We start from the raw sequence: 20060 nt of genomic DNA on the forward strand, positions 1-20060 counted from the left end.
CGCACCCTTCAGTGGTAAAATATTATCAATGGATATGGAAGTAAGATGTTCCCAGCAATAACATTAATTTTAATTTAATTGTGCATGTGATATACACATCCATTTGTGTGTGTGTGTTGTGTTTACACTCACAGGTATCCTGTAAACCAAGCACGTTTTAAGGTAAAAAACAGAGATTATTAATGTGAAAAGTTCCAGTTCAAAAGAATCCATATTTTATCACCATCTCCTTTTATGCAATCCACACATATTTACTGAGTGCCTTCTAAGGCCGGGGACTTGGCAGGAGTCACAGACCAGCGAGTTTCCTGGCGTCATCCCTACCCAGCCCACCTCAGGCTTTCTCTATGGAAAACTTCCAGAACGGTTTGAAAGCAGCTTCCTGATAAGCCACTCCGCACCTTGGGATCAGCTTCTATGTTTGAAAACAAAACAAACCGACAGAAACTGTAGCTCACATGTTAGCTGTCTCCACGCGGATCTGTGTTCTGTGGGAATCGCTAAGCCTAAGAACACAGCCTATACACTGTTACACTGGAGAACACGGTACTCAAAGTTTGAGAGGTGTCAGAATCACCTGGACAGTCTATGAGGAAACTCCAGTGCGACCCCATCTACTGAACAAGGCTTTTCGACAGGAACACACGTTTTTATTGCAGCAGTTTTGCTAATGAGATTAACCTCTCTTCAGGACGGACTTCTTGCTTAGGGACCTGTTACCTCACGACACCTACGTGTGGTTCTCTTCACCCCGATTCCCCAGTCCCACTCATTCCTGCTTCTCATTCTGAGTCTATGGAAATTGACGCTGACACTTAATGCACTGTTGAGACGATGAATTTTGAGCTGTGCTGTAAAGGAAAAATGGCACACAAACATCTTTATATTTCTAAGGCTCGACTAAAATACAACCAATTTATGATAACGCAGGTCACTGCTGAATGCTTTTGTGGGCTCTCTGTTTTCAAGTGATCTGGAAAAATATCTCCGCTGCCTTTTGATCCGAGGGTAGACAAAGTAATGGATGACTTCATAAATCAACAGGGGTTCATGACACCAACTTGACTGATGTCAAATTCTCCTTCCACAGCAACAGGAGGCTTGCTATTCTCAACAGGTATTTCTATTCTGCGAACTGATGGAGTCCAAAAATAATTCTCGGAAATAGCGGTTACTGTAATCTACAAACTGGGTTAGCAAAATTGGTCAATGAGGTCCTCCGAGGATGGAGACAGGATGAACGCCTGTGCTTACTGCCTGGCCAATCTTCATCTATCAACCCTGATTATCCTGTGCTTTTCCTGACTTGCTTCAATTTGTTGTTGAGAGTCAAGTGGTGCATGATAGCTGTTCTATCACAGAAAAGTTCAAAAAAAAAAAAAAAGGAGGAAAAAAAAGGATCCCATACCGAAGTCTGTATTTGGCTTTTAAAAATGAATTTTTGTAAAATAAATCAGTGTTGTTTTTCCGTTCCTGACAAGAAATAACTTATTGTTTGTCTCAATAAATTGGTCACTATTTTAAAAGCCTTCAGATTTATATTTATGAAGTTTGGGTTAATCTCTATTTCTCTATTCAGTGTTTAAAGAAGCTGTTTCCTCCCTCATACAAAGGGGCCACTGGTTGGGTTACTTCTCGCCCGGCACTGAAAACATCATCTTAAATACATTTTCAGGGCCATTTCAATGTTGAAATTTTGAAGCCATTCTTACAGAGAAGGGGGGTGAAGAGGAGGCAAAAGCATTGGTTTGGTTTGGTTTTCAATAAACGACAAACCCTCCCTCCTCTGAGAGTTCAAGATTCAGATGCAGAGATGAGTGAAATCCAGGCTGACGTGGAGTGAAAAAGTCACCGTCCTGAGACACCAGCAGAAACAGGAGGCACCGTGCTGTTTGGAAAGGGGCGTGCCGGCCACCACCCCGCACCTTCAGCCTGCAGGTTGAAGGTAACTCCCAACCAAGAGCAGGCAGGGGCAAGGTTTGTCTTGAAGAGCAAGACAGTACCTTTCTCCCCATCACCGCCCAGCCCCAGGCCTCCAGGCCTTCCTGCCCTGGCCAGGCTCAGCCTACGGTCCAGACCTTTCCTGTGCTAACCATTCTCTGCCGCGCCTACCGGCCTCAGGTGGCTGATGATCACACCCTGGGCTAACTTATTAATGAATAGTAATAGATTATTAGTTAATCCAGGGTAATCCGTCAATCTTTTCTTTATTAAAACTTTGACAGACTGTCTACTCCCCCAAAAGAAATGAGGTGATGACCAACAGAAAACAGTGATACAACGAAACAGATGACAAAAACTCGAAGACTAAAAACAAAAGGAATCAAAATCGATTGATTAAGGGGGATACAAAGGGCGATAATGATGTTTAAAAGATGCTTAGACCAACTACCACTGCGGTACAGGATAACCATACATTTAGCTTTAAGCTTCTGGTGCTCCAAGCAAGGAAGCAACTGTGAGCTTTGAGGAATTTTAAGAAGCTATGGGACCTTAGAAAAGTCATATAACCTAAGTGCTTCAGTTTCTCCACTGATAGAACAGGCGGTGTCAGAATTCCTATCTTACCTGTCTCAGAGAGATCTTGTGAGGGTTAAATCAATCAGTAAACATGAAATGTTTAGAAGAGTGAGGACACACAGTAACCGTTACAGGTGTTGATTATCATCGCTATTATTGTATTATTATTTCATCATCATAGGTGAATTTTTTTGTCCCTGAACACTGGAAAAAAAAATTAGTTACAGGGATGACACAAATATAATACAAGATATTCCTGGCAGTGATTTTCCAAACAACCCAGACATGCTCCACAAATAATTATTTCTTAGATTAAATCTTTATAGAGCCATGAACATAGCGTTTACATTATTTAATGACTTCTCCACTTTTTCTATTATTTTCCAGAGACAGTGCTCTCTTTGTTGGATAAGAGGGCTTCCTCTGCCTTTCTTTACGGCAGACGAAGAAACTGATCCTTGGAGAGGTGAAGTAGCTGCACTTAATTAACTCCCCCCGGATCTCTAACCAAAGGGGAGAGAAGTGATCGTGGAGCATAAAACCCGTACAGGCGCATCAGGGCTGGGGCAGCAGACTGATGGGGCCTTCAAGACCTGGGGGTGTGAGGAAAGAGGGTCCAAAAAGTGGGACGGAGTCTCAAGAATAAAACGGTATAGGAAATAGGACTGGCCCTAATTAGGCTAAGAAGAAACGAGACATATCAGAGGCTTGGACCAAGAGATCCACAGGAAAATGGGTAGGAGGTAAAAAGTCTGAAGAGGGCTAAATTACTGGGAAAGAACCCCTCTTTCAGGAAGTCAGTCAGGAAGCGGCTCTTACAAAGAACAGAGAAGACTGGATGTTTCTGCTCCATAGTTCGCATGGGACTGGAAGAGTAAAATCCAGATCAGGCTAACTCCTCTCACAATGAGCCCTTGAGGCTTTCAGAGCCACACAGAGCGTGAGACTACTGAAAGGGCTTCCTGTTACGTAGGGAACCGCCGAGATGCGGTCACACAGTGACACGAAAGTGTCACTGCCGGCCCTGGACTCCCGGCGGCAGTGGGTTTCCTCTGTGGGGTCCTGTGCCAGCTGAAGGGGAGAAGGGCCCAGCTGTGGGGTTAGAGTCTCCCAGTGGGAGCTCGGTTTAGGGATAGAATGATGTTTGCGTTTCCATAGGAATATCTGGACTGATCACTTGAGGCAAAGGGAAAAAACAGCCAAGGGGGAAACAAAAAGGAACCTTATTAGCTGGAAGGCGGCAGCAGAATTAAGTTGAAGAAGAGACAGGAGCAATGGAATTCTGTTGTGCTTTAGGAGAGGAACAGAAGAAATTTCTTTTATAAAATAACTACTCTGCCCTTCGTTGGCCTGATCCTTTCTTGTGCTGAGACTTTACGAATGGCTTGTTTAGCCAGTTGAAATGAGTGTGTAGGATGTGGTAGGGGGGCTCCATGGGGAGAGAGTTTGGCTCAGATCACTTCTCTGGGTTTAATCAACTTTGAAACGTCTTTGCAGGGCTGCCAAAGCTCCACCTTGCAAGCAAGCAGGTGCCGGCTTTTCAGGACGAAGGGAAATGCAGAAAGTGGAAAGCACTTCTGAAAGCAAAGGCTTCCTCCCTGCTTTCTCCCCACTGTGGTCTGACGCCCACGGTGGGCAATCAATTCAGCCAGAAGCCCCGGCAGGTGATTTTCTTCCTTCTGTCCCTGGGGCAGCCCCCAGACCCTGGTACCCTGGACAGAGAAGTCTGGATTGACGTGCACTGATGCTGGTGCCTCCCCAACAAATGCTGGTGCTTTATTAAAAAAAAAAAAAATTAAATACATGACAAAGCCAGAGAAAATTTCATTCATTCGAGGGAATAGAAACCGAAAGACATTGAAAAGCCTTAGTATGTAAATCCGTCCTAAAAATGTCTCACTAATGTTTCTCCTACACGTACATTTTTTTTCCTTCAAAGGACGACAACTACATTTGGTGGAATTAAACAGAGGTAAAAGAACTAAGAGCGGGCCAGCTTTCACATACCCAGATTTTCCTTTGATAACGCATCATCTGAACAAACATTTTCGAAAGAGGATTCTAAAACAGCTAGCCTAGAAAAAGAATTGGACAGATTTAGTTCCAAAAGATCAATTGTGTATATTTAAATGACTAGTCACGCATATTCATTGCTAACTGTAAATTATAAACATCTATTTCTTATCTTGAGGTACTTTGGCTTGGTGGTTTTACACAGTATGTGAGGCAGTGAAAAAACCAAAGGGGAAAAATATTGATTCAATAATAATATTGAGCTCTCACCAGGGGAAAAGGCCTAACAATCTGCTCAGCACCTTACACAGCCTTTTTCATGTAATTCTTCCTCCAGAAACCTACTAAGTGACTGTTACTCTTATTGTATAAAGAAACTGAAGCTCTGAGAAATTGAGAAATCTGATAATGTAGGAAAATGGTTGAACATGACAGAACTAAATTCTGTCTGACTGCAAAACCCACGTTTCTTCCACTACACTCTGTTGATGACTTAGAGTCAGAGAACGTTTGTTCAAATGCGTTTTCTCTAAACGTAAGAGCTTGAGAAAGCCACTTAACTTCTCTAAGCCACGAGTTCTTCTTCTTTTAAATGGAGTTAATTACGAGACACCTCCTACCTATCTGATGGGGTTACTGTGGTGTAACACAGCACTGATGACCGTTCATTAAAAAAAAAAAAACAACTCTATGGCTGGTTCAATGATAAACATGAAAACTTGTCATCAGTGGATTGTTATAAAGGCTTGTTTCTGGTTTGCATTATCTAGTTTTAAACGAAAAACCTGCTTGTCATCTGGCTGCTCTCCCAGATCACTACTTATCATTTTGTTCTTTTAGAAAATTTAGAACACATTTCCCTAGAGAAACAGAGTTAAGAACCAGGGGGAAATATCATAAAAATTAAACCCAACATATATATTTCAATTTTATACATAGTGTTTAATTTAAAAAAAAAATCAGACCTTTTCCTTTTTCTAAATTTGGGCTTTTTCTTTTCAGTCTTATTTTTGGAAACTTGCATCTGTAAAATAAAAAGAAAAAGATGAGTTAGTTTATGTGGGATACGATGAGCTCAGTATAATAATGGATTCGATATGGTCCAAGTAATTTGGCCCAGAAGAAAAACTCTGGCCCACAGCCCCAAACAACACCTGTAACTCTAATTCACTACTTCATAATCACTGCAATTGCGCTGATTTGCTTAGCTCCAGGAATGGTCGACTGATCCAAAATGAGTGCCTACCCCCTGTATCCACTCTTCCTTCCTCACCTTCAAAACCACATGAAAATACTAAGTAAAACAACTTTAAAATTTTAATACATATATGATCTTTAAAGAAAGAAAAAGAAATATTCAGATGCCAGAAACATGTGCAATGCAAAGCTGTATCAGTGGGAAATGACATGGTGAAGACCCCCAGGGAATGTGAACCAGGAAAGGGCCAAAAGGGCTTGAGACTGAAGTTTTAATCTCTAAACAAAGACAAGATGAAGTATGTCAAGGAGCTGGAACCCTCATACATTCCTGGCTGGACTGGGAAATGGTGGAGCCATTTTGGAATACAGTTTGACAGTTCCTCAAAATGTTAAACGTAGAGTTACCCTCTGGTCCAGCAATTCTACTCCTAGGTATATGCCCAAGAGAAATGAAAACACATGTCCACATAAGAAATTATGTTTCATCAAAATGATAAAACTATAAATACACATAACAGCATTATTCGTAACTGCCAAAAAGTAGAAACAACCCAGATGTTCATCAATGGACAGATATTGTGGTATATCCATACAATGGAATATTATTCAGCCTTCAAAAATAATGAACTGTTGACACATACTACAACATGGATGAATCTTGAAACCATTATGCTAAGTGAAAAGTAAAAACAAAAGTCAGACACAGAAGGACATATGTTGTATGAGTCCATTTATCTGAAATGTCCAGAAAAGGCAAATCCACAGAGACAGAAGTGGATTAGTGATTACCAGGGTCCATGGGGAGGTAGAAATGTGCAGTGATTCCTAATGAATGTTAGGTTTCCTTTTGGGATCATGAAAAAATGTTCTGAAATTAGATAGTGGTATTGGTTGCATAACTATGAATTTACTAAAAACCACTTAACTGTGCATATTAAAAAGAGTGAATAAATTGTATCTCAGTGAAGGTCAGAAATTTTTAAAAAATGCAATGACATGGAAAAATTGAAAGTAATGAAATAGATACAATGTATCAATGATTATTAACAAAAGGAAACTGATGTAGTGATTTTAATGTTAGAAAAGAACAGATGTTAAGGAAAAAAAAAAGCATAATCAGAGATAAAAAGAGTTATTATTTAATGCTAAGAGAAACCATCTACCCCAAAAGTATAACAGTCCTGAACCTGTATACACCTAAAATGTTAGCCTTAAAATATACACAGAGAAACAGACAACTACAAGTAGAAACTGATGAATTTACAGTTAAAATGGGCTATTTTCATTTACTTCTCATAAGAAATTATATCTTAATAATAACTCAAGGAAAATTTATATGAAGCATTCAGGGAATTCATGTTATTATGATGCTAGAGACTAAGTGGTCTTTTTGTGATCTTCAACCTCAAAGTAATATTCAAATATTTTTTCCAGGACTGTTTTACATACACACAAGGTAAAAAAGCATATAGAAATATTATTGTCTAAATCATTGATCTACATCTCCAAAGACAATGTAAAGCTATCATTTTTATCTTGTTTGTTCGGGGTTTTTTTTTGGAGGGGGAGATAATTAGGTTTATTATTTACTTATTTAATTTTAATGGAAGTACTGGGGATTGAACCCAGGACCTCGTGCATGCTAAGCATGTGCTCTACTACTGAGCTATACCCTCCCCTCTATTATTTCTGTCTTGAAATTAAGGATCGGCTTAAATTATAAGCATATTTGAGTATGAGGTGAGAGGATTGCTACAAAGGAAAATAAAATTAAGGTAACAAAGTGCAAAGTGCTTTATAGGTTTTTAATAGAAAGAAATACTGTTAGACAATGACCAAAAGTCAAGTAGAGTTGTGTTGGTGACAAGGAATTCCGCTTCTACTTTGTTAAATACTCCACAGCAGCCAAAACGAACATGTCAGTACTTGCCAAATGGTCTAATATATATTTTCTGACTAAATGACCATTTTGCATTTCAGGGTCTTCTTTTGTTAAATAATGCTAAAAAATAACTACCTCAAGGTATCTGAGGGAAAATTAAATTAAATAACATGCCAGTTAGTTGATGTTCAATCACTGCTTACCACCAGGCCACCAGGTCAGTGCCGGAACTCTGTCCTTCATCCTTAGATCACATGACCGAGGGAACTTGGCACTTTGATATGGCTGGACTCTGCTAGCCTATTAGTTCCCCAAGGCTGCCATAACAAATTACCACAAACTTGGTAAAGCATCAGAAAATTTTCCTCTTCCAGTTCTCTAGGATAGATGTCTGTCTCTTATAAGAACACCTGTCATTAGATTGATGGCCCACGCAATCCAGGATGATCACATCTGAGTCTTTTTACCTCAGTTACACCTGCAAAGATCCTTATTTCAAATAAGGCCACATTCTGAGGTCCCTGATGGACATATCTTTTGGCGGCTACTAGTCAACCCACCACATCAGACACTAAAGATTACCTTATCCACTCCATCCGTTCTACTTCGCTTCCTGGGTGGCACAGCTGACTCTCCCATGGTGTCTAGTCCAACGCTCCGCAGAGTTAAGAGCCACAACGTGACCGACTCAGCACATCTGGCAGCTTGTTAGGAATACAAATACTCATGGCTGCTCCAGCCCTACTGAAGCAGAAACTCTGGCGTGGGGCCCAGGGATCTGTGTTTAACTAAGCTCTTTGGGTGATTCTTCTGCAAACTAAAGTTTTCCAGGCACCGGTCTAGTCCACACCCATTCACACATATTTACTGCTATAGAAGTATCAAGTCTTTTAAAGGAAACAAAGCAAGTATTCATTCTTTTCTTGTTGGATGTAAAAAACAAAGAGTCATATGTATAGAGAGCACGACAATCATTGAAAAATATATATATTTAATGATTATTACGATTGCAAATGATAGAACTGCCTTTCATTGCAAAGAACCGAAAATCTGTAAGAACTGTGTTTACATTCGATTTATAAAATCTGCATAATGCATAAACTGACTTGACACTACACATTTCCTTAAGTCACTATTCATCTACATTAAAATCTTTTTACTTTCAGGCAAGAACAAGTTTGTTAGCTAACGCTGTGTTAAATCTGAGGGCGTAAAATTTTCATTCAGTATTTTATGCTCATAGAAGATATAAATATGTTTTGTAATCTTGTGAGAATAACTGTCAGTTAATAATAATCTTAACTAAAGAGCTGCCTACTTTGACGGAAAAGGGAATATGTACCTCGAATAATGTACACAAACTCCTTGTCAAAAGTCATCACACAGAAGGGAAAGCCAATATTCTCATTTTCCTTTCGTAAATCTGCTGGGAAAATATGCTTGCAATAGGATGAAAACTGGTTTCAGGCAACATTGTAAATGATGGTTATTACTTAATCTGAGGATCTGGAGAGTACAAATGACACAGTTAAGTCTTCGAGCCCGGATAATGTTTATTTTTAACACTTTATTGAAAAAGGGGGGAAGGTTGAAATGATCACTGTCTAGCCCTACTTTAAACATGATTTCAACAGATCATCTACAAATCTGGACTTTCTTACATAACCGTCCGTCAGTGACCAGTGCTCCAGTGTGCTCCATCTTCAGTAGAGGCCAGTATTGCTGTGAGATTTGAACAGTGTCAGAGATCAGTCTGTGGCAATGTGACCTGTAAATATCTTGCTGTCCCCTGCACTATCTCTTCCGCCATCTGTGAGTTCACACTAAAGCACCATGTGGATTTCTCAGCTTTGAGGGGCTTACCAGAGAAAACAGTGGAGTGTGTGTTCAAGGAGTGAGCTAAGACACAGGAGAAAATAGAAAAATAGAAATTGGCCACTTGGCCACCTTAAACAGAAGGCATGAAAAGGCCAGCTATTACCACCTTCCACTCCGGGCTGAGGACGGAAGGGACAGGACACCTCAAGAAACACTGTGATTATACACTTCACTGATCATTTTTAAAGCCTTGGACTTGATTGTTTTTAAAATAGCCTTTGGCTATCTATCTGTACCAGTGATAGTACACAGAGATAGCACAGGCTGTACTCGCACCGATGGAGAGCTTCAGAATACTTGGGACTAACAGAAACAGGGTGTCCCGAGAGGAAAGGTCCCAGGGAAAAGCAGAATTGATGCCAGCTGTTCATCTGACTGAATGGAGCCAGTAAATTAGATTATTTGACCTGTAACTGGACACTGTCTAAACACTCAAGTCTGCTGGAAACAATTCCTATTTGTGTATGGCTTTTCCTAAAGTCACTGGATATTTCAGCAAGAGGAAGGTTAGGAAAAGATAAGGTTTCCAGGGAAGATTTTTTTAGGATTGACATATTTCAATTAAATTTAAAAAGCTGATGCACAGAGAACCTTTGATGATTCTAGTACCCATATTAGACTTTTTTTCTGGATTACAGAATAGATGTTGAGATCTTTGTGATCTGTTTTACCATTTTTCTCTCCAACAACTTGAGCAGTAAGGATAACTGGCCTGATCCTTGAACCTACGATCACTGTCAAGTGTTCTGAACACTTATCCTCAGCATTAGGCGAAAGAAGATGATCTCTGTTCTACATAGGAACAGACAAACTCTGCACAGTAGTACATTTTTTTTAAGAGACTATCTGCACAATAACACAATTTAAAAAAAATTTTTATCTGGATCCAATTCTTTACACCGGCTCTCTGAGGACTGCAGAGGTTAAAATGAAAGACATTCTTGCTCCTAGATTCGTGGAAGGACATGGAAGATACATCTGTTTGATCTGGCTGTGTGGGGGAATACAGACTTAAGATGTATATCCAATATACATATTTCATAAAGGAGTAAATTATTTTCAAAGCAATGTGAACGTATTACTACATAAGCCAAAACAAAAATGTTACCCAAAGTCATTATAATTACAAAGAATTTAAAAGTAATAATTCATAGGTCTTCAGAGAAAAGAAATAGGTTTGTGCTGTCTAATATAAATAATAAGTTGGAAGACTTGTGGGCAGAAGCCAAATGCTTATAAATTGGAAATTATAGATTAATTCCAAGTTATTAATTCTAATAAGTTCTAATAAGTTCTAAGTAAATTCTACTAATTTTCACTGGCATATTTTTTTCCGATGATAATAATTTCCCTTTGTAAATAGGAAAATCGTAGTTATTACTATTAGGCATAGAAAGATGATTAACATCTAGTGTAATAGGTGCAATCTATAAAATAAACTCATTACTCACATTCCTATTGTGTGTTATATCAATCATCACTTTTCTATCGATCAGTAACACTGGTCTTGATTTTAGTGGAATGAGATGAGGAAGGTGATGGTGAATAATAACCTAACGTCGAGAAGAAACCCGGATTTATCTTGTGTGCAGCTTGACGGTGGAGACACATGTGTCTCTGGATGAGATGAGTATAATCAACGAGATTGAAGAAAACTGCAGAACACAACCTTTTGTCCCAAACAACAAAGGACAATGCCTGTTCTTCATGTGATTCGTAGGACTCAGGCTGAAGAGGTTTTTGTTTCTTAACAAAAGAGCAATCACACTTTATAGAATTCTTTTTATTGCCTTCTGGCTCAAAGGTAAAATGTAGACTAGAAAACGTGGACAGTTATGGTTGAAAAGTTTTGAATTTCTGGAATCTGTGACACCGGATTTTAAGTATTACTAAACTCGAATTTCAAGTGAATTAATACTTTGAGTGAATTTTCAAATAAGCATGCATAGAGAAACAAAAATCAATACAATCTTCTATTATTAAACAGGGATATTTTTAAAAAATTTTACACGATACTTTGTGTTTTTTAATAATTAGGATGAAAACAATTCTTAAACATTAAGAGAGAAAATTACTGACAAAGATGAATTTCTGTTTACCAAGTACCAAGTCTGTATATACCAAGTCTGTATTTTGAATTTCTTAAAGTCACTGGTTTGGATACCCACATCACTTCCACCTTCCAAAGCACCCTTCAGACCTGCAAGTCCCCAGAATGGCAGTAACAGGTTCCCAGCAGCCCTGTGGATGGAAAAAGTGCCCTTTAAAAGCCAGCTGGCCAATACCTTGCCAACTACAAGCCCTGTGAGCCTGGAGAACAGCATGACCCTCACACTAGGATACTGTCCTTTTGAAGTGGGAAGAAAGGGGGCAGGGCGCAACCACTGAAGGAATGACACAGCAACTGAGGACAGGACAAAGTGGCTAGAACCAAGATGGCAGAAGACTTGACTTCCAGTAGACCCTGAGCCTCACGGAGCACCCACAGGTGCCATGACAGTTCCTAGGATGACCATAAAAGGTCAAAAAGTGGGTTGGGGGGCGATTCCTGGAAATCCTTGCCCTTTTCCCAAAGTAGTTGGAATAATCCTCCTACTCATTAGCATATGAAATTGCCAAGCCCATAAAACCTAACCAACTCAGCACCTTGCGGTTGCTCTCTCTCTCTCTCTATCTCTCTCTCTCTCTCTCTCTCTCTCTCTCTCGCCTTCTGAGATGGCCGGCACTCTGCCTATGAAGTATGTTATCTCTCTAAATCAACTTGCTTTCACTCTACCATGCCTTGCTCTTGAATCCTTTTTTGCGTGAGGTAAGAACCTATTCTCTCACAACACTTCACCTCCAGGGAAGGAAAACAGAACGGTTTCCAAGTCTGCTGCCCCCACCCCGGTGCACAGGTCCCCTCTATCCCCCAGCTCCTCCCTCTCCCGCTGCCCATCTTAGGAAAACTACAACAGGCTCAGTTTGGCTGAAGTCAGAGCCGTGAACTGAAAGTCAAACCAAAGAGAAAAAAAAAAAAAGGTTAAGCAAATCTACAAGTCCCAAAGTAGACTTTTTAATTTAATAAACAAATACAATCATCCACAGCAGAAAACAGCGACTTGAAATCAAGGGGTCTTTGCTTGCTCTCATAAATGGTATACAAAAGGCTTCGATATCAGCAATTAATTCACTTTGTCTAATTTTAATATTTTCCTACTAAGAGTTATCCTAGCAAATTCCTATAGCTTGTAATTCAAGATTAAAAAAAGGAAATCTCTTGCAACCTAATCGGGCAGGTTTAGTTATTAAGTGACTAAAGAACGTCATGGTTAAAAATCACTCCCCTGGAAGGCTGTTTCATAACACTGCCTTTCAGTAGGGCAGAGTTTGAGAATAGGGAAATTGAAATTAATATGAAAAGAATTTTTTATGTTAAAGTTTCTACTGATGATTTAAAGGGATAAATGAATAGTCTTTAATATTAATGTATTTATTTATATATATTTGAAGATGTAAATCATATCAAAAGAGGGCATTACATTTTAAAATTTTGGTTAGGAAGCTTTTTGGGGTAAGGCAAATGTTCTCTGTTTTAATCTGGAATGGTAGTCACGTGCATGTACACACGTAAGAAAAACATCAAAACTCTACACTTAAGATCGGTTCATTTCACCGTGTTTAAATTTTACCTCAATAAAAAAATTAATAAAAAGGTAAATCACATGAAAGAAAACCATAGTAAGTAACAGTACAGAAAATGGCAAAATGATGACAGAATACCTGAATGATTCAAGTTTGGGGAACACTGGCCTCTGGGAAGGGAATGATGCCCACAGAGTAAACTCCGAAAGGACATTAAATGAGTTTTGAAGCCTGACTTTGACTCTTCTCAAGGGGTTCCTCTGCTTACTGTTCTTTCCTGAGATTCTGCTCTGCCTGTGGCTAGAAACCAGCAGTAGAGATCTTTTATAATCTTTATCTTGTGGGAAAATGCATATAAAGCTGAGTGGATCAAGTGAGTTACAGTGTATGACTTCTGTATTAATAAGCAAACCTATTAATTAGCACAAATATCCAAATATCTAGTCATAAAGTGTAAGCAGCTTCTCCTGCAATTGGGCTAATGATATTGTTCTGCTTATTATGAAGAATTTTTCCAAACTTTTGGGGAAAAAATTTTTTTCATCAGAAAATATAATAGCTTAAATTCCTCATACATACGTGTATAAATCAAGACAGTGGTCATTATTTTTGTCTTTCAAGGTGGTTTAAGTTAAACTCTTGGTATTAAGAAAAACAAATTGTTAGAAAAAAGATACCCATACATGCATACTTCCTTTGTATAAGCCAAAAGATTAAGAAAAAATTAAAAAAAAAAAGAACCTTTTCCAATTAGTAACAAATATGTGGGACAGCGGGATAGCCTTAATATGTAAAACTCTACATGGAAAAAATTAAAGAAAAGTGATGAAGAGACAATTTCTGCTTCTACATGGGTGCATTTAGTATTATAAACATGTGATTTCTCTCCAAATTAGTACACAGATTTTCTACAATACCAATCATCGTGTCAACAGAATTTTTCTTGGGACTTGACTAAATATTTCTTAAGTTCATCTGTGTGTTGTTAAAACTATTTAATTTGTGCCTTTATTGGGGTTTCCACGGGAAAGGTAAGGTAGGGTAGGTAAACAGTTTTAAGACTGGCTACCGTGAATAATTCTGTAAGGCTTTGCTCAAGGGGGTGGTCTCTGGTTGGCTGGAACCCAGCCCTGGGCTGATTTAGGGCAGGGGAAATACCGGCTTGGGCTTTGAGAATTTGGTAAGAAGGTAGTTGAGGGGTGTGGGTTTGGAGCTGGGTGCTGCACATGAAACATGTACCCTGAGCCACCTCCAAGAATTAGCCAGTCTTGGGAGGGGGCAGTCCCTCCCCAGCCAAAAAGATTTTTTTTTTTTATGTTAAGACATCATAATATATAGAAAATACATACATATATATATATATATATATATATATATATATATATATATATACACACACATACATACAATCTGAAAAAGTAAAAGACAAGAACTGTGAAAACAATTTTTCAAAAAGCAGAGTAATGAAGGATCACTAATGCACACATTAAAGAAAAGACAGAGAGACAGTAATTAAAGCAATTTGGAAGTCATTTTAAGATTAGATACAGGTACACCAGAAATTAACACAACATTGAAAACTGACTACACTTCAACTAAAAAAAAAAAGACTTAGATACATGGATAGATATGGAAATAGATGTTTTGACATGTGAAATGCCATACATTATATTATGAAGAAGGCATATTATGTATTATAAAGACGATAACAAAAGAAAAAGAGTAAAGAAGGGAAAATTATTTATTGGTCAATAAATGGTATTGGGACAAATTGTTAGTGTAGGGGGGAAAAAGTATCTTTTTCCTCTACCCTTCTAAGTTCTCAGTTGGGGCCCCTGTAACGAAAGACAGATTTAAAAGAGAACAGCATTCAAATTTATCTAAGTTTTATGTGACAGGGAGGCCTTCATAAGGAAAGGAAGACTCGAAGAAGCAGTGAAAGCTGAGAGCTTTGAGGTCTGAGGAAGAGTGGAAAGTCATGGGGAAATGGGACAGACAGGAAAGGGTACGAGCTGGGCGCAGCAGACTACAGGGGACGGTAAGGCCTGACCTTTCACATTCCTCTCTGTGTCCTCCTGTCTTTGGATTCAAGGATGCTCCCTGTCTCTGTGTATATGGATGACACCTCCCACGTGAGGTTCTTATGACCTGCTTCAGGGGAAGGTCAGAAAGTCCTCCCTGCACTGTTTCACAAATTCCTTCAGCTTGAAATATTCACTACAGCAGGGTGCCACATTCTGAGGTGGCACGTCCTGACTCTTACCATTGGAAGGTTGCATGCAATTTTTTGCGCTCTGTCTTTGTACCACATGTAAAAATCAATCCATGCTTCTGTAATAACAGCTAACGATTATAAAGCTACTTCCTACGTTCCAGCACTGTGAGATGTGTGTTACACACACTGTCAGAGCAAGTTTCATTTTGTCATACGTTCATTCTTCCCATTTGACAGGAGGAGATCGACAGCTCAAGAGTTAAGCAGCTAAACTGAAGGTCACAGCACTGGCGGGTGACAGACCAGGGCTCTCTAGGCTTCCTCATTTGTACTCACACCACTGCACCATTATTTATCAAGTCTGTACCATTATAAGCAACAAAATAAATGCAGAGCACAAATGTAGACTTGACCACATACCAATATATAACTTCTGTATTTCCAGGGGAAAAAAAAGGAAAAGCACATAACACACCGGGAAAAGCATAACAGAAACTATGAAAAAATTAATATCTTCATTATGAATATATAAGGAGTTCACATAAATGTGTAAGAAAACATTAAGAAGAGCCCAGACACAGACAATCTACCTCAAGTCAAAGAAACGCGATTAAACCAACAGCAATAGCAAAGTATGATGTAAATTGACAGCAACAGCTTTATTATTCCTGTCAATGACAGTGGTTATTTGCATGCACTGCTGGAGAGACCTGACAACGTGGTAACAGGTTCCTATCCCTTCCCCAGGAATCCTTCTGCAGGGAAAACTGTCCTAAGGAAACAGCCCAACACACGTGATGGAAGAGGAAGCCATACTCATGAAGATTCTCACCGAAGTATTACCAGTAGCACAGGAGAAAGGTTACATGAATCATAACATACTCTGTTTTCACGACAGAGCAGTCTTTTAAAGCATGTCTCAGAAGCCCTAAAGCCCTAAGAGAAAATATTTTACTATATATAAGTACACCAAAAGAACTACAAAAAAAAAAAAAAAACTGAAAAGGAAAACTGAAAATATGTTTGCAACATATTAACAAAGTATTACAGGGAGGGTATAGCTCAGTGGCAGAGCATGTGCTTAGCATGCATGAGGTCCTGGGTTCAATCTCCAGTACCTCTATTAATAAACAAATAAACCTAATTACCTCCCCCTACCAAAAAAAAAAAGTTCTAAAAAACAAACAAAGTATTAACAATCAATAATGAAAGACAGTATCTACAAATCAAAGTAAAAAAAAAAAAGCCCATGGAAGAAATGAGCAAGTGTATGCATAGACAGTTTTCAGAAGAAATATCTCCAATAAATGTATAAATAATGCTCTGCTCATTAAAGCAAGAGAATAAATACCAGCAAATTAAAATAAAAATGATGCATTTTTCTCCTTTCAAATATTGGCAGATATGTAAAGATTGGTGATCTCTAAAGCTGGCAGGGGAGTGGGAAAAACACTGGTAGGTGTATTCAGGTATAACTGTTTTGCAGTGCAATTTGGCGATACTTAACTCAAATTTTTAATTTTTATTTTGAAATAATTTTAGATTTACAGAAAGTTGCATAAATAGCACAAGAGAACCCCCATGTATCCTTCACCCAATCTCCCCTAATGTTAATATCCTATGCGTTGATGAAGCCAGGAAATTAACACCGCTACAAAACTATTAACTAAAGACCTAATTCAGAGTCACCAGCTTTTCCCACTGATGTTCTTTTTCTGTTTCAGGATCCAAACTAGGATTTCATGTGACATTTAGTTGCTATGCCTCCCTAGTCTCCTTCAATCTGCAGCAATTTCTCAGTCTTTCGTTGTATGGGACCAAAGTGAAATGCTTACACACTTTCCCTCAGCAAATTCACTTCTAGGAATTATTTTGCTAAAATTCGTGCATAAATGTGCAAAAATGTTTCCACGAGGATGCTTATTTCTAGATTGTGAAATAGTAAAATGTTGGACGTGGGGCAATGAATGGGGAGGGAAAATGGCTTCCACTTTCCAGTTCACATGCTTTTGAATTCCGTAATTTTTTTTCACCTAGCATGTATTTGTTTCATAATTAAAGGAAAATAAGACAAATTATACAGAAACAAAGACCATCAGTGTCTAGAAATAGCCAGCTAAGGCAGTCTGGACATTCCCTTATACTAATTGGGACTGCCACTGGTACAATAATGTGGGGGATTTTTTTTTTTTTTTAATGGAAGGTGTTCAGCAATTTGGCATAATTTAAAATGCATCTAATGTAAACTATGGACTTTGGTTGGTAATAATGTGCCCATGTTGGTTCACCGATTATACCAAATATGCCTCACTGATGAGGGATGTGTGGGTGGGCAGGGCTAGGTGGGGACTCTGTATTTTCTGCTCAATTCTGCCGTAAACCTGAAACTGCTCTAAAAGAATAAAGTCTATTTTAAAAAATGCATCTATTCTTTGAAGTAGCAAGCCCACTTCTAGTCATTTTTCCTATAGAAATACTTCACAAATGTTTGAAGAGATTTCTGCACAATGCTGCTGCTGCATCTTGTAGTTTTGTAAACCTAAAGCCAACCTGAATGTCCAGGAGATTGCACAGGAAATTAAGACACTTCCATGAAATAAAACGCCATGCAGACTCTTAAGATACTGGTGGGTCTCTGACTTGGAAAGATGTCCACAATGTATTACTGAGGGAAAACAGTGGAGTTTAATTCATTCCACTTATGTTAATAAAGTATATGTACTTATAAACGTTATACTTTGTCTATTCATAAACATTTTACATATAATACATATATTTATACACACAGAAAAAATGCATAAAAAATTAACTGTTATTTCTTTTAGGACTGAAATTACAGCTGGGAAAGGACTTATTTGTATCTTTAATTTTTTTTCTCACAATGCTACTTTACTTTTAAAAAAATTTCTTAAAAGTTATAAAAACCACAAGATATGGAAAAGGTTTGTGATGTATTATATAAATGAAAACATTAATGGCATATTACTCGGTGATTAAAACTATACAAATAGACAAATGTATACAGAAATGACTTAAACCAATGCATTAAATTAATAAAAATTGGTTTAATTAAGGTGATGGATTTTGGATGGTTTTTAAAATTTGTCCTCCAAATATGTTATTATATTACTTTGAAAAAAATTGAATCATGATTAAAATGTGGGACCTACATTAAAAAAAAAAGACATAAATAATCTTTATCTAATAGAAGTAAGATACTATTATAAGTCTGAGAATTTTAAATATTCTTAAATCCTTACTTTCTACTTCTTTCTAAGGAGAAGTTAGGGAGAAAAGTATCAGCATTTATTAAGTAAGCACCTTTGAAACCCAGTAACTACATGTACTATCACTGCTTTTCATACTAACCTTCACAGCAATCAGACAAGGTAATTATTATTGTTGTCAACTCAGAGATTAGGTCAATGAGGTGCAAACTTGCCTGAAGTCACAACTAGGTAACAGAACTGGCTCTTGAAGGCAGATCTGACTCATTCTTAAGCCTGTACTCTTTCCACCACGCGATGCTGTTTCCTGACTCTATGTATAACACTTCCCAGAATCCGTAACGGGCAACACGTTAGCTCCTCCGCCTGTCCTCCTGAGACCCTACTGTCTTATACTTTATTTATTTATTTCTATTTCTCTATTTCCAGAGCCATTGGACTTGGAGATTTACTCTGGTCTGCACAAGTCCTCTGACATTCTGAAAGTACTTACTGTCGTAAACGTTCTACACTTCACGGAATATTCGAGCAGGAAGGGACTTAGATGTGGCCTACATCTTCCTCTTCTTTTCATCAGGTGGGACTCAGGGAGGTTAGTGTGACTTACTCAAGTCTCCTTCCTCCTGACTGCTGTCACTGCTGTCAGAGTGGCCAGGCGGGGACACCTGGACTATTCACCTCTCTCAACAGGTAGCCACGCAGCTGAAGGGGTCAAAGAGCGTGGCCACCGGAGTGGCACAGGCTTGACGAAGAGCATCACACTTGACCCTGGAAGCCCGTTCTTGGTAGGCACTTAGGGAAGATGTCCAAGGTGGCAACACTCTTACGTCTTGGTTCAAAGAGGTGGCAGCAACTGCTACTACCACTTGGCAAAGACGGACTCATAACTTTAACAACTTATTCCCCAGGGTCCTCCCACCACTCAAGGGAGGCAGGTGACACTGGGGCTAGCTTCGATCTACAATTTCACTTCGCGAGTCTATCCTATAAAATAATGCCATCAGTATTGAAGGACATTTGTACAAGGATGTTCGCTAAAGCACTTCCTGTAGCCGTACCAAACCACACCTGCAACTTGCTCATCAATACAGCACTGGTTGACTTTAACTGTGATCTGTCTGCTACGGGATGCTATGCAAAAGGTTAACAACAGATCTGTATCTGTTAGTCTATGGAGTCAAATCTATAGAATAGCGTACATAGTAAGATCTCATTGCTGTAAAAACACAACAATCACAAAACATTTATACATGTGCCTACACAAATGTGTTTATATAAATAAGTAAGTATTTATATAAATAAATAAAATGCGGACTATTAAGATTTGCAGCCCAGGATGAAAGGGTGTGGAGGCAATTACACTTCCTCACATTCCATCGTTACACTCTGTTTTGGGCAGGGGTGAACTTCCCTACACTTACTTGCTTTATTCGTGAACCAGAGATAATAATGAATATCTCTTGAATGTTGTGGGAGTGAAAATAACTTACGCGTAATGCCC

The 20060-nt window shown here is 38.6% G+C and overlaps 1 protein-coding gene across 1 annotated transcript in view; it reads right to left on the reverse strand.

The window, feature by feature from the left end:
• Positions 1–20060, reverse strand: part of ZCWPW2 (zinc finger CW-type and PWWP domain containing 2) — a 91479-nt gene that overhangs the window by 4990 nt on the left and 66429 nt on the right. Inside the window, 2 exon segments of the mRNA XM_032459405.1 lie at positions 4528–4595; positions 5499–5557. Of these exon segments, the coding sequence (XP_032315296.1) occupies positions 4528–4595; positions 5499–5557 (127 nt within the window).

Source organism: Camelus ferus, chromosome 17 (genome assembly GCF_009834535.1).
Source record: "Camelus ferus isolate YT-003-E chromosome 17, BCGSAC_Cfer_1.0, whole genome shotgun sequence".
NCBI lineage: Eukaryota > Metazoa > Chordata > Mammalia > Artiodactyla > Camelidae > Camelus > Camelus ferus.